Source organism: Eumetopias jubatus, unplaced genomic scaffold, assembly GCF_037043125.1.
Source record: "Eumetopias jubatus isolate StellerSeaLion01/CBP00866 unplaced genomic scaffold, mEumJub1_p1.0 scaffold_14, whole genome shotgun sequence".
NCBI classification, from domain to species: Eukaryota; Metazoa; Chordata; class Mammalia; order Carnivora; family Otariidae; genus Eumetopias; species Eumetopias jubatus.
The window spans coordinates 101,307,785-101,332,402 of NW_028274820.1; the positions used below are offsets into that span (position 1 = coordinate 101,307,785).

General features: G+C 43.0%; 1 protein-coding gene across 4 annotated transcripts in view; it reads left to right on the forward strand.

Moving 5' to 3' along the window:
* The window catches only part of CUL1 (cullin 1), a 101,426-nt gene that overhangs the window by 65,606 nt on the left and 11,202 nt on the right, over positions 1 to 24,618 (forward strand). For all 4 annotated transcript variants that reach the window (XM_088018504.1, XM_088018502.1, XM_028106180.2 and 1 more), the window contains 7 exons: positions 1,103 to 1,153; positions 1,357 to 1,447; positions 2,406 to 2,569; positions 7,310 to 7,472; positions 8,376 to 8,506; positions 22,038 to 22,145; positions 22,222 to 22,328. In XM_088018504.1, the coding sequence (XP_087874630.1) occupies positions 1,103 to 1,153; positions 1,357 to 1,447; positions 2,406 to 2,569; positions 7,310 to 7,472; positions 8,376 to 8,506; positions 22,038 to 22,145; positions 22,222 to 22,328 (815 nt within the window). The remainder of the gene's footprint in view (positions 1 to 1,102; positions 1,154 to 1,356; positions 1,448 to 2,405; positions 2,570 to 7,309; positions 7,473 to 8,375; positions 8,507 to 22,037; positions 22,146 to 22,221; positions 22,329 to 24,618) is intronic.

The window sequence follows — 24,618 nt, forward strand, 5'->3', positions numbered from 1 at the left end:
AGGGGAGGTGGGGGGGAGCCAGGGAAAATAAGGGATGGGGGTTAAGACGTACACTCACTGTGAGGAGCCGTGAGTGATACGTAGAATTGTTGGCACACCTGAAACCAATATAACTCTGTTAACTATCCTGGAATTAAAAATTTAAGTAATAAATTAACAAATAGTTTTCTCTTAAATACTGCTTTCATGCTGTCTTTTTTCCTGTGGTAGAGATATCACTCAGTTCATTATATAAATTAAATTACATTATAATCTTTTCTGAAGTATAGATCTTACATAAACCCAGCTCTATCTGTGGTTAAATTTGGGGAAAATAAGACTGAAAGCATTTATGTTTAAGTGAGTTCCTCAGCCGTTTGTACTGAGTACTGAATTGTTATAAATTTGAATTTTACTCTGAGAAGTACCTCTCTTAACAAACAGCTTAAAAATCATGAAGGAATTATAACATTTCTCTTGTGGGGGACATTTTTAGAGTGATTTTCTGGTATTACCTCTGTGGGAAGTTTTTAAAAACTTCTTAAAATGTATCAGAGAACCCCCACACACACACACATGAATACAAGTAAAATGGGAAATCTGAGTAATTCATGTATAATAAACTGCATCTATGTAAAGTGTCCATTTTGGTGCATTTACAGTTGTATGCATCCATGCAACATAAGTTACCACAGTTAAGATACAGAACTTGCTAGTTTTTTATTGTCTGTTACTTATTTTATGGAGTATTAGGAAACTATGATAAATGGAATTATCTTCATTAAGTGTGTTAGGTCAGAAATTAAGTTTGGGCCAGGGAATGGTGTTAGAGGTTGAATCCCCTGTTGTCCTGTAAGCTGATGTGTATTTTCTCCTAAAAATCCAGATTTTCTTTTTATCCTAATTATTAAAATGTGAGCTAACAAACATCTGTACTCTGATACTTCCTGAAGTTGTTAACTCAAGAGTGTGTCTCTCATTTCATCATGATGATAGATTGTTACCCAGTTATAATCTAGGAATATTGATCAATGAGATTCAGGCTGATTCCTATGACTTCAGTCGTAGAAAAACGTAGTAAAAGTATAGACATCTTATGCTTCTCCTTTTTCTTTTCATCCAGCTTGCATTGGTGACTTGGAGAGATTGTCTGTTCAGGCCACTGAATAAACAGGTACCAACTTGTGTGAGTGTGTGCATGTTTTCCTTTCACAACCCCTCACAGATTTGTTCCTTGGGCCTTGTCTCCCCTTCCTTTAGAATGTCCTTCGAGTATCTCTCATCTTGCATTGTCTCATGAGCTCAGTCTGAGAGATGTGTAGTAATACGCATACTGTAGTCTGTGACCTACCTTTTTTTTCCTTATCCTTCCTAAAGGTAACGAATGCTGTTTTAAAACTAATTGAAAAGGAAAGAAACGGTGAAACCATCAATACAAGACTGATAAGTGGAGTTGTACAGTCTTACGGTAAACAGTTTCCCTTTAATTTATTCAGAGTTTTTATATCAAATGACAATTGTAACAGCGTTCTGATGGATTCATTACAGATATTTTAGTAGATTTAAGAATATTGTTTGCATTTACAGGGGCACTCGGAATTCTCTTTAAGTTAATGTGGTTCTGTTTGATTTTACTCATCGTAAAAATTGTTTGATCTTTGTACCTTAGGGGAATTTTGAGGAATTAGACATTTGAATTATCTTCTGGTCTCATATTGAGTTATGGTATATGCAATAAGATAAGAGTGTCATTAATGGATGATAAAGAAGTTTCTATCAGCTTGAAAAATTGAGATTGAGAAACCGATAAGCTAACGCAGTGCTTTAAAAACTTAGGTGGCATCGTATTTCTCTGAAAGTTTAAATTTAGTCATTTTTAGGGAGCAGGTGAAATTGGTGAAGGGGATTAGGAGCTATAAACTTCTAGTTACAAAATAAGTCCTGGGGGGATAAGGTGTAGCGTTGGGAATGGAGGCAGTAATATCGTAATAACTCTTTAAGGGACAGATGGGGACTCGACTTAACTGTGGGGACCGTCTTGTAATGTACACAAATACCAGATCGCTGTGATGGACCCCCCCCGAAACCAGGAGGCTGTTTGTCAGTTATACTTCAATTAAAAATAAAATGTCATGTTTATTATTTTTAAGCTTTTAGAAATATAAGCGTTTTTTAAATGAACTGCATGATAACTCTGAAGCATGCTTGGCCATGGGTCAGAATTACTTGTTTTCATGTCTTGGATTCTGTGTCTTTTCTTTCACTGAAACAGTGTACTTGAATACCAGTGAATAACAGATTTACCTTAGGCCTTATCATTGTCCATTTACCTTTTAAACGTAAACTGAATGCTACACACCTAGGTATATTGTGTAAAATATAACAAAAACTGGGGTAATTGAAATATAGTTCCTATTTATTTCTAGTGGAATTGGGGCTGAATGAAGACGATGCATTTGCCAAGGGCCCTACGCTGACAGTGTATAAAGAGTCCTTTGAATCTCAGTTTTTGGCTGACACAGAGAGATTCTATACCAGGGAGAGCACTGAATTCTTGCAGCAGAACCCAGTTACTGAGTATATGAAAAAGGTAAGCTTAACTATGGCACCTGGAGTAGACTGAAGTTAAAACAGTTACTGCTGCTCCAGTGAATTCTTCTTTTTCACGAAGGCAGCTTTTGCACAGGTCATTTCTCAGGCCGTGTTGTCCTGTAGCGTCCAGGCAGGTGCATACGCTTCTCCCGGTGCCCCAGGCAGCTTTTATAAATTCATCTGAGAATCACGGCTCAGTGTTCTCTCTGCTGCTCTGAGGGCGGAACTGTCCTAGCCGTGCGACTTCCCAGGTCTGAGCCGTCTCCCAGCGTGTCTGTGTACATCTGAGGGGAGCCGCAGTCCTGTGTCAGTGAGAAACAACGATTCCTAGATTGGCAAACTTTAGCTGTTTGCTTTTCTGCGTCTGAAATATTCTCTGACAATCTCCAGTACAGCTTTCAAGTTGCTAGCAGAGGAGGTCCTTCTGAAACAACAGAATCTGAGATGGATCATCAGTTCTTTGCTAAGCGATGTTACAGGGAAGTGGTTTTTTTGGTTCTCTTTCTTGGGAAGACAGGTAGGTATCCTGGATTGTCACAGTGTGGAGTGACCAAGGGTAGGAACCAGCAAACCATTCCAGGAAGGGTCAGGGAGCAACTCTTTGACTTCGCACTTGCTGTCTGTGGTCTCTGCTGCAGCAGCCATGGCAACATCCAAACAAATGGGTGTCGCTGTGTTCCAGTGAAATTTTACCCACAGGCAGGAGGTGGCCTATAGGCTCTCGTTTGCTGACCCCTGGCCAAGATGTACGGGATTTCCAGGGAGGCTGAGCTAACTGTGTCTGATCTCTGCCTTGCCTGCCTTCTCTCTTCATGGGGAGAGTGAAGGGAGTGAGTATGGAGCCACATATCCACTTGCCGAGATGGGCAGTTAGCAAGTCAGCCCCCTAGGAGCACCGGGACCTCTGAGCACATGTGTCCCACCCCATTTGTGTGTGATGTTCTGGCTGCGTTTTCCCATAGGAGATCATGCTTATAAGTGGGCCTTAGAAGTTTGAAGTTGAAAGTCCTTGACTAACAGATTTCTGAGATCTCAAAGCCTAACAAAAATGGAAGTCTTCAGAAGTCTTAAACTTGGAAATAGTAGCAGTTCTTTGTGTATGTCTGTGGGTTAAATGAGCTTTTGTGTGTGCTGACCCCGAGCATACTGCCTATTTCACGTGTTAGCTTGGCAGCGCGGTTTTCATGCCCACATCTCTGCTTGAACTCTCCTGCGTATGGTGATGCTCTTAAGGGTGGGGTCTTTTGTCAGGGCGCACATCTGTGGGGTCTCAGTTCCCGTCGTCTGTGTGAGACCAGGGCTATGTGAGCACTCCCAAAGCAGGCAGATAGGGTTTTTCAGTCAGACCTGGAACCAAAGGCTGCTTGAGAAGCAAATACTTATCGTGGTCTAGATGTTTCCAACCCAGTGTGACCCTGCCTTCCTGCGTCCTGGTGCTCTTACAGAGGATTCCTTTCTAGCAGGGTTAATGGTTTGGCCCAGATCCACTTGGATCTTACCCAACATGACTTCTGTCACCTTCTGGAAGTCCATAATTCGGAGAATCCAGCAGAGAATCTGTAAGCACAAAATTGGAAGTTAACCATGTGAACAGTTCTCTTGCCTGTAGCCTTAGGCTACAAGTCTAGTTTTAAATCCCTGCTCAGCCATTTACTGGGGAGTTGGCCTTAACCCTTCTGGTCCTCCATTCCCTCAACTGTAAAGTGGGAATAACAATTTTGTAATACATGCATTTGGTGCTGGGCAAAGAGCAAGCGCGTTGTGTTTGGTAGTACAGGCTTACATGATTCACAACCTCCAGTAGATGTCTAAGAGTACCTGCGAAACCACAAGGTAAAGGGGGCACATTTTATGTAATGACTGGAGCAGGCATTATATTAAAACATTATGTCAGGAAATAGAATATAAAACTCATGAACAAATTGGAGATAAAGAATGAGCCTTTGACAAGTATTCTGCTTTTAGCTGCCGGTTTGGGCTAGATGTGCAAATTCCCTGGGGGTCTACATTCCCTTTTCTGTGATGTCCAGGGATATTTTTGTGGAAACATTTGAGAATCTCTGGCTTCTCTGCAATAGGGATGGCTTTGATGAATGAACGACCCTAAGCCACATTAGGGTTTTGAACCTATCCTGCTATCTCATGTGATTGAGGCTAATGTGAGCTACAAAAGATTTGTTTACTATTCTAGGTTACTAATGTCTCTCATCCACACAAACTTTAAAAATAAAATATACAGTACTTCATTAATTTGCTTACCTTTTGTGGTCTGTTTTTTGTTTTGTTTTCACTGTGAACCAATCCTAATAGAATTAATAGGGACAGTCTTTAATTGCTTGATTTTCTTGAGTCATTTTGAATTTGATTTGACCCTGGTATTCTACGATAATTACCGGACAGCGATGATCGAGAGCCTACTTGACTGAGAATCCACGAAGAGTGTAAATGGCTGTCCTTCCTAAAACCTAATGGTGCAACACCTCATACCTTGGTTTCTTTATCTATAAAATCAGCTATCACTGAGGACCCTCTGTTCTTGAGTGTTTTTGGAATCACTTAGATGCCAGTTTACTCTTCCCTTCCCTCTTGGCCCTGCAGGAAGGGTACTGCAGTAGAATGCTGCTACCCTCTGCCCTACAGGGGTTGGGAAGCCATGGTGCTCCCCCAGAGAGGGAGTCAGCAGTGCCACCAAAGCCTTATCTTTCATCTGGGAAGGGGTAAAAGTTTTAGGAGAAAGCAGTGTTTATGACAGTTGAGTTTTTGCTGCCCGAGGTGATCACGTATAACTTCAGACAGGAAAAGTGGTGCTTTTCAGTTTGCACGTCCTCTACTACATCAGCTTGCATTCTTGAGGTAACAACAGGCTTGGGGAAATTTTAGATCCGAAGCACTATGTGCTTAACTTAGAACTTCTGACTTAAAGCACATAAAGATCTGCTATTGTTGGGACGCCTGGGTGGCTCAGTCAGTTAAGTGTCTGCCTTCGCCTCAGGTCATGATCCCAGGGCCACGGAATGAGGCAAGGAGCCTGCTTCTCCCTCTGTCTGCTGTTCCCCCTGCCTGCTGCTCCCCCTGCTTGTGTTCTTTCTCTCTCTGACAAATAAATAAATCTTTTTAAAAATATATTCACAATAACTTCATAATCAGAAAAAATATATACATTAGTTATACATTAGGCTTTTTGGAAAATACGTAAACATAACATAAACCTTCAAGCTTAGGACACTTACTAAGTATGTATATTAAACCAAATTGGTGGGGCGCCTGGGTGGCTCAGTTGGTTAAGCGACTGCCTTCGGCTCAGGTCATGATCCTGGAGTCCCGGGATCGAGTTGCGCATCGGGCTCCTTGTTCATTGGGGAGCCTGCTTCTCCCTCTACCCTCCCCCCTCTCATGCTGTCTCTCAAATAAATAAAATCTTTAAATGAAACCAAATTGGAATAATTCTGTAGGTTTTTATGTAACTTGTTTCTCACATGCACGCGCGCGCACGCGCACACACACACACACTTGTTACATTAACATGTTTTATATTTACTTATTTGACTGGTTAATAGTATTCCATTACCCAAATATGCTATACTTTCGTTCCCTCTTACGAGAAACTTTAGGTTTTTTATATTTCTTCTTTTATAAATTCCTTTCACATTTTTTATTTGATAATACTTAACTGATTTTTCAGAGATCATTCTGTATTAAGGACATTGACATGTTGATGTATACTACAGATAATTCCCAAGTTTATTTTGTTGTTCACATTTCACTATTTGGAATGTGTAATAAGGTTCTAACTTCTGTTGTTTAAATAATTGTCCCATTGTTAGTAATTCTTGACAGCATAAACCCTGCCTGCATTTTACTTTTGTTTTCTTGGCTCTTGGGTGTTTATTCTTCCAGTTGAATTTTTCTAGATTTCTCCAAAATTATACCAAGTTTAAAATCATTTTAGAAAGTATAGCACTTTTACAATACCAGATAGTTTTTCTCTTTTATTCAGATCACCTGAATAATTTGAGATTATCGTTGAAATTTTGTCCTTGCTTTGATAATTTAGTGGTTCCTTAGTGATGCTTTACGCCACACACATTTCTGGTAATACTTTGTAAAATATATGGACTTCTTTTTATTTTGCTGCTCTGTTAAATTACATCTTTGTTTTCCTCTCTTCCTTGAGGGGAATTGTAAGAACTTGAGATGCATAAATAATCCAAAAGTTATAGGGGCATGTACTCAGCAATTGGCAAGAGAAGGCCATGCTGGTCGTTTGTTTTGTTTTTAATTTTTTAAAAGTCTGATTACTAATAGTGATTTCCATGTGGTCATTTCAGGAAATATATTCATGTGACTCTTGACTTCAAGCAGCTTTCAGGGGAAGCAGGGGTCCTGAACATAGGGTCTGTGTATGAGGGAGGATCACAGGTTTCTCAAAGAGTCGAGTAAGGATACTGCCCCCAAAAGGTGAAATGCCACATATCTGAAGGAAGAAAGCTGACATAAACACATTTGAACTGCTAACAATGATAACCTTGATAAGTCATTTAAAAGGAGCTGGAGGTAGAAATATATTACAGAGAAAATTGTGACCACTTAAATATGGTTGGCATTCACCCAGAATCAAAGGACCCCTTCCCTTTTCTCTTAATTTATTAGAGCAGGTTTGTGAGTTGAATTTGCCATTATTCATGGAACAATTCTTTAAGAAGGAATCCAGACCATTCACTTGAATGAATTCCTGCAGGCAGAGGCCCGTCTGCTCGAGGAACAGCGGAGAGTCCAGGTCTACCTTCATGAAAGCACACAGGATGAACTGGCCAGGAAGTGTGAGCAAGTGCTCATTGAAAAACACTTGGAAATTTTCCACACAGAATTCCAGAATTTGTTGGATGCTGACAAAAATGAAGGTGAGCCTCTCAGACTCAAGACGTGCGTGCATGTCTGTTATGATCTGCAGTTTTGAAGTTGTTTGAAATTCTGGACTCTGCACATGACCAACATCAGTCATTTTTTAGAAGATTAACGTGTGTGTACCTTGTTGTGTATTGATTTCAGACCTCTGTAGAGGGTTTTGGGTGTCACTTTGGGGGAAGAACATCTTTTCAGTTCAATTTGGAATATAACTTGTTCCATACACTTTAGTGTTAAATGATACTACCCCTGATTTTGTTCTTGAGGATTTTTATTTTGAAAATTCTTCAAGATGTGAAGGCTAGTATTTTGTAAAAGTCTTTCTTTTACCCTTTAGGTTTTACTGGGATATGTTAGGAGCTCAATAAAATTGATGTTTGAATTCAAAAGTTTTCTCTTCGGCCTTCATAAATTAACCGTATGCCATACATACATTAAATGAAGAATTTGGGGGCCCTTTTGTGACTCCTTTGTTTGTAGAGTTGAGATGGTATTCATAAATATTCCTTAAATTTATTCATTTTTTAAAATAAATATTTGAGTGCCTATTATATATCTAGCATAACTAATATCTCAATCTTGAGAATTTTAGGAAGCATCAGATATACTTCCTGATAAAATTTTTCTCTGTTATGTTGCTGGTTTCTCATAGTAAAGGAAAAAGTAAACTTTTACAATAACAACTTCATTGTTACTTTCAGCTTAATATATATATATATAAATATACACACACTAAATACAAAATATTTGGTTATAATTAAAACATTTTTGATTATTTAGATCTAAAAACACCGTTGTTTTATTTCAAGGTACCTGTCATCACAGTACACGTACATACTTAGTGGGATGGATATGCAAAGTTTGTGTCAGTGCATTAAGGTGGCACCTTCTTCTTTCAGATTTGGGTCGCATGTATAATCTTGTGTCTAGAATCCAGGATGGCCTGGGAGAATTGAAAAAACTTCTAGAGACACACATTCATAATCAGGGTCTTGCAGCAATTGAAAAGTGTGGAGAAGCTGCTTTAAATGTAAGTACAATTAAATGGAAATCAGCCAGGCCTAACTGTTCCCACACAGGAACTGCAGGTGTCGTGTGCCTCCATTTACGAATCCAAGTGGTAAGATTTCACTAGAACTGTAGTGAGGAACCTTGTTTTGGCTTTTTAAAGTAGAAGGTTCAGAAACCTCTTTGTTTAGGAAATTCCTCCATAAGCTTTTCTCTGCCACCTTTTAGGCATTAAGGATGTCATTTCTTGATATTTTTTTCCTTCATTTCTTCTCACAATTACATTCCTTACACTAGAAGAGAAAAGATTCTTCCATAGAACAAACAGGCAAAAGCGCCCTAGACACTTGCCTCTGGTACCCACAGGCCACAGGCTGCACCTCTTGGGGACTTTGATCTGAGGACTGCCCTTCCGTTGAAGATCACAGGGCTATTTCCACCTGATAGGCCCTGAAATGTGTAGTATTCCTCATGAACCGAAACTACCCCAGGAGGCACGGGGAATGTTCCTGCTAGTGTAGCAGTAATTCAGGTGATACTTTTATGTAGGGGGTAGCACGTGTTCCTAAAAGACGGGTGAGTTGTCTTCAGTTTTGTCCCTGTTGCGCACTTTAAATTTGATAGTGTTTGAGAGAACTGATAAAGAAAAGCTTCTAGAACACAGTTGGCTCTTCTCTGAATCAGAAAACGTTTTAATCTCTGATTTTCATTGTGTTTAGTGTTAATTATTTTTGACGATACTGTATTTTTTTTTTTTACAATACCATCTTTTTTTTTTTTTGACAACACTGTCTTTAATACATCTTTTAAAATCTTCATTTCTCTGTTAACTTTGGAAGATTTCTTTTTATGGGTTGCTGCTTCCCTTTTGACACATTTATGAATTACTAATGGAGTGAATGTTAAACCCATTCCTTCCCAGGTTGATAAAATAATTCATTTTGCACTTCCCAGATGGAAGGGACCTGGCTTAGTGGGCGTTGAGAAAGAGATGTCCAGGTTTCAGTGTAAGCTGGTGTGTGAAGTCCTGGCACTGGGACACGCGGGGTTGGGATCGTGGAGCTATTGTTACCCTGGCCCGGTTGAGTGTGGCCCCCCGACAGTCTGTCTGGGTTCAGATCCCTGCTCCAGCTGTGTGACCTTGCTGCTAACTTGCTTTTCCTGGCTCTGTCAGTTGGGTTTTTTAATAGAAAAATGACGGTCGGGACACCTGGGTGGCTCAGTCGGTTAAGCGTCTGCCTTCAGCTCAGGTCATGATCCCAGGGTCCTGGGATCAAGCGCCGCATCGGGCTCCCTGCTGAGCAGGGAGTCTGCCTCTCCCTCTCCCACTCCCCCTGCTTGTGTTCCCTCTCTCGCTGTGTCTCTGTCAAATAAATAAATAAAATATTTAAAAAAAAGAAAAAAAATGATGGTGACCACTTCATAGGGTTTTTGTCAACAATACATGTAAAGTGCTTATTAAATCTGGTGTGTAAGTGCTAAGTGCTCAGCAGTGATGACAGTTTTCTTTTTAAAAACTCATTTAAAAATCATCCTTATATTTTGATGGCTTTTCTTATTGCCACACTGAATGTTCCTTTATAAAGGGCCTGACACGCACGCACATGTGCTTCAGGAAGGGCCAACTTTCAATAATGTGTTTTCACGGTAGTTCATTCAAAATCCGTTTAGCCACATGAGCAACAGAGCCAAGTAAATGACTCCTTTTCCTTGAAATGAGTTAAGTGGTGAGTCTGTTATTTCTTCAGACATGGGTTGGAGAAGTAGCTACATGAAGCAGAGTTTGCTTTTTTATGTGATCTGTTGTGTATGATCTCTGCAGGGAGGTGGCCTCAGGGGGTCCATGGTCTAGATGAACGCAGTTAGATTATTTTCATGAGAATGATGGGGTGTTACTTCTAATGCCCATCTTTTCCAAACCAAAGTAAGGTCCTAGACGGAGAAATAAATCGTGCCATAATTCTCAAGTACTATTGTTTTCTCTTTCTTTTTGATACGATCAACTGACTTGGTGAATCTTAAATCTGACATATACTTTTTCATGACCAGTTAAAGCAGAAGTTTAGTTTCTGAGTAAAATTGTTTCTTTATACGTGGAACCTTCATCTGTCAGCAATAAACAGCACATTATTGATCATAAAATAATACATTATTAATTATAATTATTATTTCCGTAAAAACAATTTTCATATTGAACTCCTGAAACTGATTTTCTAAGTTGTTGTGAAGAAAAATGTTTTCTGGGGAAAGCAAATACTTTTTCTGTTTTCTGCAAGAGTTTTTCCTGAATTTCCGTCTTAAGGTTTCAGTTGACTCGTAGTTTGCAGTGTGCTGTCTAAATGATTTGTGAGTTTCTTACACCACCGTCCTGGCCTGGGTTATACCTGCTACCTTTACTCACCTGTGATGGGAAAAACCCATGAAACTTGAAGAAGCTCAAGAAAGAGTATGTGTACCCAGTGCTTATTAGCTGGCACATAGTAGGTGTTTAAATACTTATTTTAAGAAAGAATAAATACAGCTCTTAAATAATTTTAAGTAGGTATTTTAATCACAAATGTGGCAAATGTAAAAGATACATTGTAACCCAAACCATGATGGTTTTCCAAAGCCCACTCATGCTGGAGGAAAAGCAGCAGAGGAAAGAAACTGTTTGCCTTAAAAAAAAAAAAAATTATTATACATAATTGAAGTGGAATTTAATTATACTTAGAGAACACAATTTTTTAAAGTTTGAAAATTTTTGCCCAATTGAGTTAGATCATAGTATATGAAAATCATTTACAGTGAGCATATTTAATGTCATAAAAAGCACTATTTAAATGATTCTTTAAGGACTAAAAAGTTTTCTTATGTAGTCCTGTGATTCTGTTTATACCAAACAAAATAGGTGAAGTTTCCACAAGTAAAGAAATGATTTTACTTAGAAGCTGGACTTCTGCTTTAACTGGCCACGAAAAGGTATTAATTAGAAAACTAGATTTGCTACTGATTAGTTTGGCCTAGACTGAAATCATGACAGGTTTCAAATTTGTAATGGGATTCAAAATAATATTTTATGTACTGGTACCTTCAAAACCTACCTGAGCATTTTCCTAAGGCATTTTTTTTCATAGTTAAAAACAAATTTTTAAAATTAAAGGCTCTAGGTGGATCTCCCTCATGCTCTCTCCCTCTCTTTACCTAAGCAAGAACTGGCCGTCCTTGTGAAGTGTCACTGAAAGAGAGCCCTTAACACACAGGCTACGTGTAGGCGCACCGCTGCTCGGACCTACGCGGGCCGGCACTTGGGCTCGAGGCTCCTCACAGTGTGGAGAGCGTCAGACCGCGCAGGCCGGAGCAGACCAGTGTGGGTCCATCTTACCCCTCACCGGGCAGGATTTCGGTGCATCTGGAAGAATTCCCTCCAGCCTTTCTAGGGCCTCTCGACTGGGGACATGGATGCTCTCTTGATGTGCTGAGTCCTGCATAACGGACGCAGGAGTAGCCAACATTGCACTGGGTACCAGTAGGACTTTGGGAACCTTGTACACAAAAAATATTCAAGGATGGGATTTATAACTGGTTTAGCGCCGAACAAAGAACCAGACAAATCATTTTAAATAGGCGAGTTTGTTGTATAGGCAAGTTTCCCCAGCCATGGCTTCTGGACTGGAAAGCGTGGGACAGTATGGTAAATTAGCACACTGACATGGCATTGAAACTGTTTGAAGTCAAAATTTGAAAGACCCTATGTGCTTTCCTAGATGGGTCAAAGCACTCCGAATGTGTTCGGTGTTTGGCAATACAGTAACTATAAAAAGAATCTGTATTAAAATATAGGAGGGGGACGGGCCCTGTACACTTCGGTCGTGAGCAGAGCATCTTGAAAGTAGAGCCCACACCTTCAAGTGTTCTCTGTACAAGGCTGAAGCCCACAGTAGCCCCTGTGCTGGTTATTTATCTGCCAGAGCAGCTTAGCTGCATGATGCTAGCTGGTATTGTCACTCAAAGAGCCAACAAACATTGCAGATAAAATTGAAATCCTTGTTTTCATTCATTCAGCAAGCATTTATGGCCCTCCTGTGATGGGATTGATGGCAGGAATCCCAAATTGAAATGCCTCACCTTTGTCTTCTCATCCAGCCTCCGTGACCTCATCATCTGCCCAGTCGCTGTATTACAGGTTCATTTTGAATTCACATTCTCCTTCCTCCGTTCCTTAGCACGGGGCTAGGGGTAGGGTAGCAGCTGTGTAGGACATGCCACCTTGCCCTCATCCTTTGCCCATGACAACATTCATAACGTAAAACGGTGGGTTTCCCGCTGAGCCTGGGTATGGCCTCAGCATCCTCTAGAACCAGTAAGGGCGCCTGCCTACCAGCCCTGGCCCCGCTCTGTCCTCTCTGATGAGTGAGTTGGGTGAGGACAAGCCCCCTTCCCTGCCCCTCCAAGTGTTTTCTCTCTGGTCCCTGCCGCCAGCCCACCCCCCGCCGCCATTGACTTCGTTCTCCAGATGTTTTTCCCGCTCTCCTTGCCTGTTCATCCCTCGTGGGGCCCGGCACTTCTCTCTTTCAGAAATACCTCTGAATGCTGTGACAGCTTTACTCCACATTCTTCATCCCTTTTTTAATAAGCAAAGCAAAGTGAAACCTCTTCTCTGTAGTAGTATATTAAATCTGCACTATTATGTTAAACCACAATCCTCCTCTGATTTACCCCTGCTCTCATGAACTTTGTCTTCCCTGCCAGATCACTTCCCTGCTTGCCCTCAGGCTCTTTTCTCCACCTGTAACACGGGCCTCCCTGCTTTCTGCTCGCTTTGTCCTTCTTTGAAGGCTAGCTCGGGTCCTCCTTTCTAAAAAGAACTCTCCACTCTCTCTTCGAGCCCTAAGTGACTGTCCCCTCATCCTGTACCCCTGTGGCATTTATTTAAAAAGTCTCTCCTGTCCCCCTCTCTATATTTGTGGGTCCCCTCTATGTTTCCTGTCACTGCCGTCGATTGTAATCCCTGGAGAGTACAGCCGGCAGCTCTTCACAGTTTTAGTGCCGGTGTCTTGTGCACCAGGTGCCCCTCGATAATGATGGTAAAGAGGAAAAGCCAGCGGCCGTGTGGCCAGAATCCCCTTTCCAGTTTTATCCCCCGTTTCTCTGTCTCTTCATTGTACCCGTCACCTGCTCACCTTTCCGGGACTCTGCCTTGTACCTGCCTACTTCTCTCTCCTTAGACACGTCCCTTTTTGTCCCTGTGTGTTAAACACCTATTTATCTGTCAAAACCCAGCTCAAATGCCATTTCTTCCACAAGCCTTTCCCCGTCACCCCTTTGAAAGAGAGCATGTTGGACTATTTATAATGACATTCACTCTACTTCATATTTTAGATATCTGTGAAAATGTCTTTTACAGGAATGGCTGTATCCATCTCCATGTGTTCAGAATTGAGCACAATGCCTTGTGCAGGGTAGGCTGTCACCCTCCTTACGTTTTAATTGTACCCCTCATCGTTGCCAGCAGGACTCAGGGCTGCTTACACAGTGCGTACGAGACAAGGGGCTAGAAGAGAGCAGCGGAGTAAGGATAGGAAGTACAAACGACGCTCAGTGCTGAAAGAGACCGTGCTCACACTGCATGCAGTGAAGTCTAGGATCCTGGTTAGACATGCTCACAGACGTGCCTCCAGTTCTTGGCCATCAATGCAGAGATCTTACCAGTAGAGGCGTCAAGACTGTGAAGTACAGTCAGCTCCTGGACTCCCCATGATCATAAAGAATAAGCCTGTAACTCAGGAGAATGACTCAGTGCAGAACTGAGAATACTCTCCCCAGTGGCCCATCCTAAAGAAGACATCAGTAACGTGGACACTCATCGACCCTACACTTAAAAATAAACGTGACCCCAAGTCCTTGGATGGCTTTATAATTTCCCTTGATGGTAGCTTTTAGCAAAATACCAAAAGAAAGTTGAGGAAAAGAGTCAGTACAGACATATAAGTACTTGCTACTAAATGCTTGATGATACAGCGGGTTCCCTGTTGAATTTTTAGTTAGCACGTGATTTCGCAGCAGTCTGGTTGCTGTTGTGCTTCCTGCAAAGTGGCCTTTGCATAAATCATGTTAGAAGAGACTATTTCATTACTGTCTGTCTTTAGGGCAGAAATGGCGACAGATAAGCACAGAGTCCTCTTTGAAACCATGTCTTGATTTAGTAACGTCAGTCTAACTGGGACTGAAGTGTAATCCAGCAAGAGTGGGCTTGCAGGTACTTCGATGTCCAGCAAGGCCGTTGGTCTAACAGTGGGGGTGTTCGGCTGAAGAGATGGATTAGGGAATGAAGTCATGAAGGTTTATTTGCAGCTTAGAGAAAGATCATCTACTTGAAACGGGAGGAGGCATTTTCAGGAGCTGCCCAGGGCTCTGGCTCCAGGAATGATGGTGCTTATAAAAGGGAGCGCTTGAAACGGAGAATTATATAGGCAGAAATGAAATCGGGAGGCTCTGACAGCATGTTTTTCAGTGTAAGACTAAAGGGTGATGAATCTAGGACCTTATCAGAATTAGGGAAAAGCCCTATTTGGTGATTGAGAAGTTGAGTTAGAAATAATTACAGGAACCCAATTGTTTGTTGAACTTCCACCATAATGCATAGAGGAACACGGTGGCAGGGTGCTTCTGGCAGGTTTGGGTTTCGTTCATACAGCCAAGATTCCCTTTATCTTCTGGAGTAAAATGTTCAGATAACTTGGTCCTGACTCAACCATTCTGTGGGTGCTGGTAATAGAAGAAAATTACGCATACGGTGATAAAATTGGCCAAGGAACCTTACATCTGGAGTCTAGCCTGCTTTGTGTGGTCAGAAGGGAGGGAATACACATCCCTAAAATCTTAGGTAGCAGGAGGGCAGGGTGAGAGAATCCTGGGCTATCCCAGCCTCTGGCTGTCCCTTAAAGCCGAGTGATGGATTATGGGGGCTGATTTTACTATTCTTTATTATTTTGATGAGGTTTGAAATTCTTCCATAATAAGACCTTTTTTAAAAAGCAAGAGGAAGGGGCGCCTGGGTGGCTCAGTCATTAAGCGTCTGCCTTTGGCTCAGGTCATGATCCCAGGGTCCTGGGATCAAGCCCCACGTTGGGTTCCCTGCTCCACGGGGAGCCTGCTTCTCGAACCTCTCCCTTTGCCTTTCCCCCTGCTTGTGCTCTCTCTCGCTATCTCTGTCACTGTCTGTCTCTATCAGATAAATAAATAAAATCTTAAAAAAAAAAGGCAAGAGGAAAACAAAATGTACCAGTTTTGATGTAGTAGATGTGGGAGAGGAGAAGGGGGGGGACCAAGGAGGTGTTTTAGGACAGAACGATGGCAGTGTCATGCAGTAAGTCAGACTGACAAATTTAATTACACAAAGAGCTGTTATGTGCTGATAATGGAAATTGGTTCAGAAAGCCTATAGCTGAATTCGTGAATCTATTTTCTGTCTTGCCATGGGCTGAAAAGAATTACCGTTTTCTTTAAAGGAGAAGTCACACGGGTGTTCATTTTCAGTTTCGGATAAGCAGGCTGTGAGGAGACTCACCCCTCCTTATATCCAGGATACACCCTTCTTTCTTCCACCTGTGGGCACAGCTGTAATCTTTCCAGAGGCAGCCCAGTTACAGAAGCCCTTCACTACCCAGATCTGAGTTTGCATCCCACATCCAACTACATTTGGTTTCATCTTTGCTGTGTATTTTTAAGTCCTGAAATGGCCCCTGCCAGCCTTCAGATGAGTTCAAGACCACCGTGAACTCTCACCACCTACCCCCCCACTTACCTCCTGGATGCACTGCTTCTATTTCTGAACTAATTTAATAATTACTTTCTGCAACATCATTCTTTCTCTTAGAGGAGTCACAGTTTTTCCAGGCAAGTCCAGCTTAGTTCCACTTTCAGAATAGACCATCTTTACCTGTCTTGGCTCTGTGTCTGACCCCAGTCAACTTGGAGCCTCAGTACTGACTGGGTCGTACGGAGGGGCCGCAGACAGGGACTCCGACCTCCAGACAGACGAGCAAAGACAAGTGGCAGGCGTGAGCCAGAGCAGGGTCCGGGGTCAGTGATGGAAGCCCGCCCAGGGACATAACTGCAACCAAGAGTTTGTAGATGTTTATCAGACCCAAAGGTAATGATTAAAGATTCGTTATTTATGGTCTGAGACTCAGAGCCATGATTACAAGATAAATACAGACGACTAAAGCAAAAGTAGCAGGCGGACGAGGTTGTAGTGATGAGAATATGGAGCCCTGGTTACACTGGTAGGTTTTTTGTCTTGGCATTTTCAGCTTTAAACCTCACTCAGAGAAACAGGTGATTTCTGCTTATCAGAAGAGGTCAGATGATGCAACAGGAAAAACCCAGTAAGAAAATGCGAGACTATCACATCACTGGATGGTGCGTGAGGCCTCTCTGTGCTGTTGTCTCCAGTGTTTGGGGGTTTTGTTTGGTTTGGTTTTTGCCTATTATTTAATACAAAAATTAATTTTACTTCCTGAGTGGGCACAACACCTGCGAGGCCCGTGGGGGCTGGGGTTACACCTTGCCCCGGGCAGTCGTCAGAGCGGGTAATCTGGGTGCCCGCAGACCCTTCCCTGCTTTTCTCTGTAGTTGGTGGTTTGTGGGTTGTTCCCTTCCTGAAACTTCTGCTTCTCTGTGTTACGTGTGGGGAGAATGTTGCTCCAAGGACCAAGTGCTAATGCTTATGGGGAAGAATTACTCTGCCCCCAAATAACTGCACAGTGTGGAGACTTTACTTCTCCTTCTTCTCAAAGAATAATGATCTCAAGGTAAGGTCGTGGACAGTGTCTGACAAGGCCCCGCATGTCCCGTGGGTGCTGTGTGGCAGTGACAGACCCGCTGCTGTCGTCCCGGCCGCGTGAGGGGAGTGGGTGCCAGGTGTGCTCAGAAGTAGCTCTGGGTGAGGGCACGTTTCTGAGGATGGTCCCATCCGCTGCCGGCTTGGGAAGCCGCCCCCACTTACATTCATGACATGGTGAGGATGGCCCATCGAGCCTGTCACACCCCCTGTGTCCCTCTTTGGGCAGTGTTACAATATTAGGATCACAGACGATCCTAAGAAAGCCTATCTCAGTGTACACCAGCTCCCCATGAGCTAATGCTCAGACCTCTTCCTCGGCCACATGTGCGCAACTATTTTAAGGAAGTTAGATTAAATGAGATGGAAGTCTTGTGAGGCTCCTAAGTACATTTTTTTCTTCTTGTGAAATTGGTCCTTAAAATTAAGGTTTTCTTAGTGGACGTGTATGGAATAAAAGGTACTATCTGAGTCGTGATTATCAGTATTTCTGAATTAACTGTCTCAGAAGGAGTTGGTGAATGCCACTACACTGTGTGCTTACAAGCAAGGGAGACGCTGTCCTGCAAGGCTTCTCAGGGCTCGTGCCCGGCGGGGGCGGGGGGCAGCCAGTAACAGCGACCCACAAGTGCAATCAGCATCCCAGGGGGGTTGGGCATTGTCTGTAACAGGCGCACCCCATCCTGCCAGTCCAGAGAGCTTCCCTGAGAAAATCTGAGAGACCAGTAGAAGAGCCGAAGCTGATGAGGCAGGGGTTCCTAGACAGAGCAGAGTTTACACCCTCGGTGGGTGTAAACACCCACTCCAAGAACCCAGAAACCCGGTGTGACTTGAGAGGAAGGGAAGTGACACAGACTGAAACTGACAGGGTCGGCGCTGGCTGGCCAGGCCAGGAGACCCCGAAAGCCACATTAATGATGTGCCTTAGTCCTAAGGGCAAGAGGAAACCGAGGGATGGTTATAACAAACATGAAATTGATACAATCATTTTTATTTTTTAAACCATCTTTACCATGTAGAACATAGATTTAAAGAGCGTGGTCTGTTTTGGTGGCCAGACGGAAGACAGCATGGGTTGGTTAGGTTGGGGGTAGGGAGAAGGAATCTGGTTCTTAGGCTTTGTGAGGGACAGGTGTTTGTACTCGATCATTGTTGACCCTGGATGATGGGTCCACGGAGTGGATTTTACCATTCTTTGGAATTTTGCAGAGATTTGAAGTTTTCTACAGTAAAACCCTGAAAGAAAGGAAATGGAGAGAGTTCCGGCAGAGAGGCAGGTTCAGGGAGGAGACCAGGGTAGCTCTGATGTACAGTTTGGGAATTCCATGCAACAACCATGGGCAAGTTGTGTGAGCTGAGCGGGGAAGTCTGGTCTGGGCTAAAGATAAATGTGACCGTCACTGGCATAATACAAACAGGTGAAATCATGTAGGAGTGGGTGACATCCCTCAGGGACGAGGCCTGACAGGTGTCGTGTTTCTTAGCAGAAAGCCCTCGTGTACTGTAGAATAAGCAGATGGTCATGAACCAAAGCAATTACTACTCTTCATTTCCTTAAGCACCAAAAATTGACATGTTTCATGGAAAACATGAGCCGATCTCACCTCTCTCATCACCCCTGTTGCTTTTTGAGCCCTGCAACCTGGTGCTCTCCGAAACCCCTCCTCTGCTCTGTTACTCCCACGCGCTCCTGTCTTTGTCTGCCCTTGCCAAGTTCCTAAGCGGCTTCTCTCTCAGGACCTCAGATTCTCACGTCAGGTTTCCGAGGCTTGACACTTCATACATTTCCCTTCATGGGGTCCTTTCAGACCCTTCGTTCTTACCAGCCAGAGAGCTGCTGGGTCTCCTCCTGTAGTGGAAAGAATCTTGGAATCGGAGTCCAAGATTCCCCCTTGGGGAAGATCTGTCTGATTGGTCTTTCCACAGGGAATGCCTTCCTGGAATTTCTTGGGACATTTATGTTTTTCCAAATCCTAAGTCTGAGAAAAACTGTTCAAGAAATCATGAAAACAGAGAAAAGCATAATTCTCCTGTAAGCATGATGGTCAACATACACATTCCTGGTTTGACAGAACCCACCGATGGCAAGGGTAGGGGCGCTCACACGCAGTTGAAGGTTAAGGTGGCCTTCTCTGGAACCACACGGAATGCACGTTCTGGAAACGCAGTGTCATCTGATCAGTCTTCCTCGTTCGTGATGCAGGGTTACAAATGGTGCGCCCTTTCTGCTGCCGAGGGCATCCTTCTTACAAATAAAATACATGTTAGTGTGTTTATGCACATAATATACTTCGTGTAAATCCTTTGAGTGGTGTTCCAAAATATAGCATGTGTTGGAAGCAAAATAAGTCCTCCAACTGGCAATTTTGACCTGTGATTCTTTGTATTGACCTTAACCTTGAATGTTACCGTATTCAAATACTACCCAACGATGTTTGCTGGCATTTTCCCGTACTTGGATACTCGCTACAAGCTATAGTTCTTTGTAAATACTTTTAACAGAAGAAATGCAAAGGGAAGAAAATGTGAATTTCGTAAAATAATTTGACATGCAATCAAAAAGCAATCTAAAACCTGAATTAGCAAAAACAATATCAGTTTCAGTGGCAAACCCAAAATTAAGTCAAGCAGACAATATTGTCATTGTTAAAGAAATTAGTTTATATGAAATAAGATGTATGCCACTTGGAAGATGCTTTTGGATGCACTTGTGAATTAAGACCATCAGTGAGGGGGTGGGGGGGGGCGCCTGGGTGTCTCAGGCCGTTAAGTGTCTGCCTTTGGCTCATGTCATGATCCTGGGGTCCTGGGATCGAGTCCTGCCTCAGGCTCCCTGCTCAGCGGGAATCTGCTCCCTCTTCCTCTGCATCTCCCCACGACTCATGCTCTCTCTCTCTCTCAAATAAATACATTTTTTCAAAAAGAATGCTAAAATATTTTTTTTAAAGTGCAAAATTGGAGAAATTTTTCTATTTCTACATCTGGAATAATTGTCATGAAACAAGATTATCCGATGGCAATGAAATGCTGTATGTGTTTTAACATTTTAAGATAATTTTTAGATATTAAATATATGTGATGTTAACTTCCATTATCTTAGGTGATTTCTCTTTGGCAATCATTTTGCATTCCCTTTTAACATTTTCCCTTATTAAATGTCTGTATCAGGTAGAGACCACTTCACATACTGTTGAAATTATAGTCTTGCACAATGTACTCATAATAATAATAAACTTTGCATTTTTATTATATTTTTTAGCAGAAAACCTCTGAAGCTCTTAGTATAACCCTATCACAGGAAAACAATTCAATCTCCAAGCTTACTCATTATTTAAAAACAGCATTACAAGATGCAGAATAATTAGAATTTGGGGAATTCTGGTTTCTCATTCCTGAACCTGAGGAGTCATATCTGTCAGGAATTTGCAGACACTGGCAGCCACGTAAGCCCCCCAGCACTCGGGCCTCCTGCTCGTAAAGGGGCCGGCCACTGGCATCCTCCTGGCAGGTGCCGTCTGTCCACACCACCGCCACCGCTGTGGACGGGTCCTGTCCTCCAGGCCTTTTCCCTTCTCAGAGCTGTGGAGGAGATGCTGGCCCGGGAGTGAGGTGGCCTGGGGTCAAGCTTGACTGCCGTAACTGAAACCCTTGGCCAGATGCCTAACTGACTTAGTTTCTCCCCCTGTCAAATGGGACTGCAGATAGCAGCCTCATGGTGTGCTTGTGACCATCCTCGTGTGGGCCTTAGCACGTTGACGTGCAGTGCGTCCCCAGTGTCAGCTGCTCAGTTTGTATCACTCAGGCCTGTCTCCTTTGCACCCCCGCCCTCCCAGTCCTTCCCGTCTTCCTTGTGCATTGCTGCCAGACCTCTCCTGTGGCTGATCTTTGTATTACATTCCCCTTACGTCGTTTCTTTATCCAGAGCTCCCAGTTGCCCCCCCCTGCCGAGTCCCTCAGTGCTCTGCCTGTCTCCCGGGCCCTGGCCTGTCTCATCCAGTCTTGCAACGTGGTCCAGTGTGCGAGTCAGACCCTCTCCACCTTGCCTGACCCACTCACACCCCTGCCCACACTTCCTCGAACCTTAATCTTACACTGTTTTGGGTTTTTTTTTTTTAAGATTTTATTTATTTGAGGGAGAGAGTAAGAGAGAGAGCGCACACACAATCCAGAGGGGAGGGCAGAGGCAGAGGGAGAAGCAGAATCCTGCTGAGTAGGGAGTCTGACGTGGGGCTCAATCCCAGGACCCCGAGATCATGACCTGAGCCAAAGGCAGACACTGGACTGGCCACCCAGGCGCCCCAATCTTACACTCTTAGACCACCTGCCCACCTAAGTTCTAGATATCCAGCTGATTACTGATCTTACTGGCTGATTGGTTTTCCCAGAAAAGTCCAGAATTTGAATTTTTAACAACAGCAGAAATGGGCTAAGCAAACTATCACTTGGAAAAAATTGTGTTTCCTGTGATCTTTTGAATGTTCAAATAATGTGAAGAATCACTTTTTTATACAAGCTGGAAATCAGTATTTAATTTCAAGCCTGGAGAATATTAATATGTCTATAAGCAAAATGTCCTGTGTGTTTTGATGATGGAACCAAAACTGTTTCTTGATCTTATTTAACATCTTTGAAGAAATTTCTGAGCCTTTTGAAATATTTTGTAGTAACATATTAATACGCCATTTAATCCCCAGTAACCAACTTTTGTTTCTGTTTTTCCCCTGCTGAGGACCCCAAAATGTATGTACAGACAGTGTTGGATGTTCATAAGAAATATAACGCCCTGGTGATGTCGGCGTTCAACAACGACGCTGGTTTCGTGGCCGCGCTTGACAAGGTGAGCGCGTGGGCGCGGCGGCTGTCCGCTGGAGCAGGGGGCCCACGTCCCTCTGACTCTGCTTTGTGTTCCACAGGCCTGTGGGCGCTTCATTAACAACAACGCAGTTACCAAAATGGCCCAGTCGTCCAGTAAATCCCCCGAGTTGCTGGCTCGATACTGCGACTCCTTGTTGAAGAAAAGGTATTAGTGACTACGTGTGTGTTTTCCTTAGTAAACCTATTGAAAGTCTCAGCTTATCTATGAGGAATTCAACTTTGTTACATTTTACATACAGTAAGTTGTAATCTTTATACCTTTTGAGAAACTATTTTAAACCTAATACATCTCTGTCTCCTGAAAAGGTGCTTCATGTTATATATTCTAGGTCCAGTTTGTTGTTTGTTTTTTTTAATGTTACTCTTGGCTTTGAGAATTGCCGGCAGTGTGACCTCTTTAGCTAAATAAAGTTCCACAGGTTGGTCAGGTGGTGCTTACGAGGGTGGGAAGGAGGCAGGAAGCAAGCGTCTGGCTCGTCCTCCTGAGCCTCACTCGGCCGTGTTCCCGGGGAAGATCTGCGGCGGGAGCCCCGCCCCCGGCTCTGGCCTGAAACAGGAGTCCCCGTGTGCTGGGACAGTCGCATTTTCGTGTGCACCTCTCACGCTTACCTCCATCTGAGGAGTTTGTTCACTGCTGTTTCGTATTCGTCATGTAGTTTTTTAAAGTTTATTTTTAAGTCATCTCTACATCCAGCGTGGGGCTTGAACTCACAACCCAAGATCAAGTCCCACGCTACACCGACTGAGCCAGCCAGGCGCCCCTCATACTCTGTTTTAACCATCGTGTTTCTCACCTACTCTTCTTCCTCCTCAGTGTGTGTGTATTAAGAGATAGCGGCCCCCTGATCTCCTATGGCGCTCTCCTCTCCTCTCCTCTCCGCGTTGTGCTTCTAGTAGTCCAGGTTTTATGTGTGTGTTTGGGTTTTCTCAGCTTCTCTTTTAGTTTAACAGCTTCTCTCAGTTCAGAAATGTTCAAGGCTGGTTTCACTTTTCCAGAGATCCATCAGCAAGCAGTCATTTCCCAGGCCTCCATATTGTCCTGGTTTTGAGATGAATAGACAGCTCTCGAAGGCTCGCGTAACCCCACTGCAAAAAAACTAAGAATACCTATACGGACCAAGAAAAACACTGCAAACAAGTCTCACCTAGAATAGAGTTGGGGAAATCCTAAGTCGAGTATTAGCAGACTCAATTGATTAGGGAACTAAAGAATAATTCCCCAGAACATAGTATAGTTTCCTAGGAATGTGGGGATGGCTTGGCGGCAGCAAATTTAATATAATTTACTGTATTAACAGAACTGTATGTGGTCTTCCTGACAGACATGGGAAGACGTTTGATAAGGGCACCGGCTCTCTCTCTGACTTTGCCAGAAAGCCATCTTCCCAAGTCCAGTGAGAATGGAGTGTTTGGGGGTTGTTTTCTATTTATTGCAAAGCTGGTCAGTGCATAGTTTAGCAGTTCTAGTCAGATCCTTTCATGTATTCCTTCCAGGAATAAAAATGGACTTTAAAATGGGATGATTTCTTTTTTTTTTTTTTTTTTTTTAGGCTAGGTTATGTGAAAATTTTCAGTACCCGAATCGTGTGCTGTAGCAGACCTTCAGTGTGTTTGGCAGGACGCTTACCGTCCTTTTTATCCATTGCCTTTTCACAAGGGGCCCTCATTAAGTCTCTTGCTCTGTTATTTCTTAGCTCAGGCTGCTCAAGCAGACAAAATGGCGGGCACCCGGGAGCGTTGCTTCAGTGAGCGCGCGCGCTAGGGAATGGAGCTAAGAAGTAAAACTCTTCGGAGGGAGAAACCGCCCTGGCCTACCCATGTGAAGAACAGGACTAGATTTCCTGAGCCAGCTATTCTTAAGTTGAAGCACCTTTCCAGAGCTTGTTTGGTGGCTGGATCATTTTATACGAATTTATGGGGATCTTGTCTATAAGGGACTCGTAAAACCTTAAAAATGTTGTTTACCCTGCATCACCTTTCAGTTAATACTTGTTCATAGAAGAGAAAGAATCCGTTGTTAAAGACAGCCCTCTGTTACATACGCAGAACCACAGAGGAAGGTAGCACTTGAGTGGTTTAAACCGTTTCGTTATCTTTAATGATTAGGCCATTCAAAAACTATATGCCTTTTTGGTTTTTTCAACGGTAAGGTAAAGCATATGGTAAAAAGCAGTTGCCAAAGTGAAGTTCATTAATTTTGCATTTATTTTTATTTTTTTAAAGATTTTTTTTATTTGAGAGAGAGAGAATGAGAGAGAGAGAGCACAAGAGGGAAGAGGGTCAGAGGGAGAAGCAGACTCCCTGCTGAGCAGGGAGCCCGATGCGGGACTCGATCCCGGGACTCCAGGATCATGACCTGAGCTGAAGGCAGTCGCTTAACGAACTGAGCCACCCAGGCGCCCATTAATTTTGCATTTAAATAGATTATCTGAAAG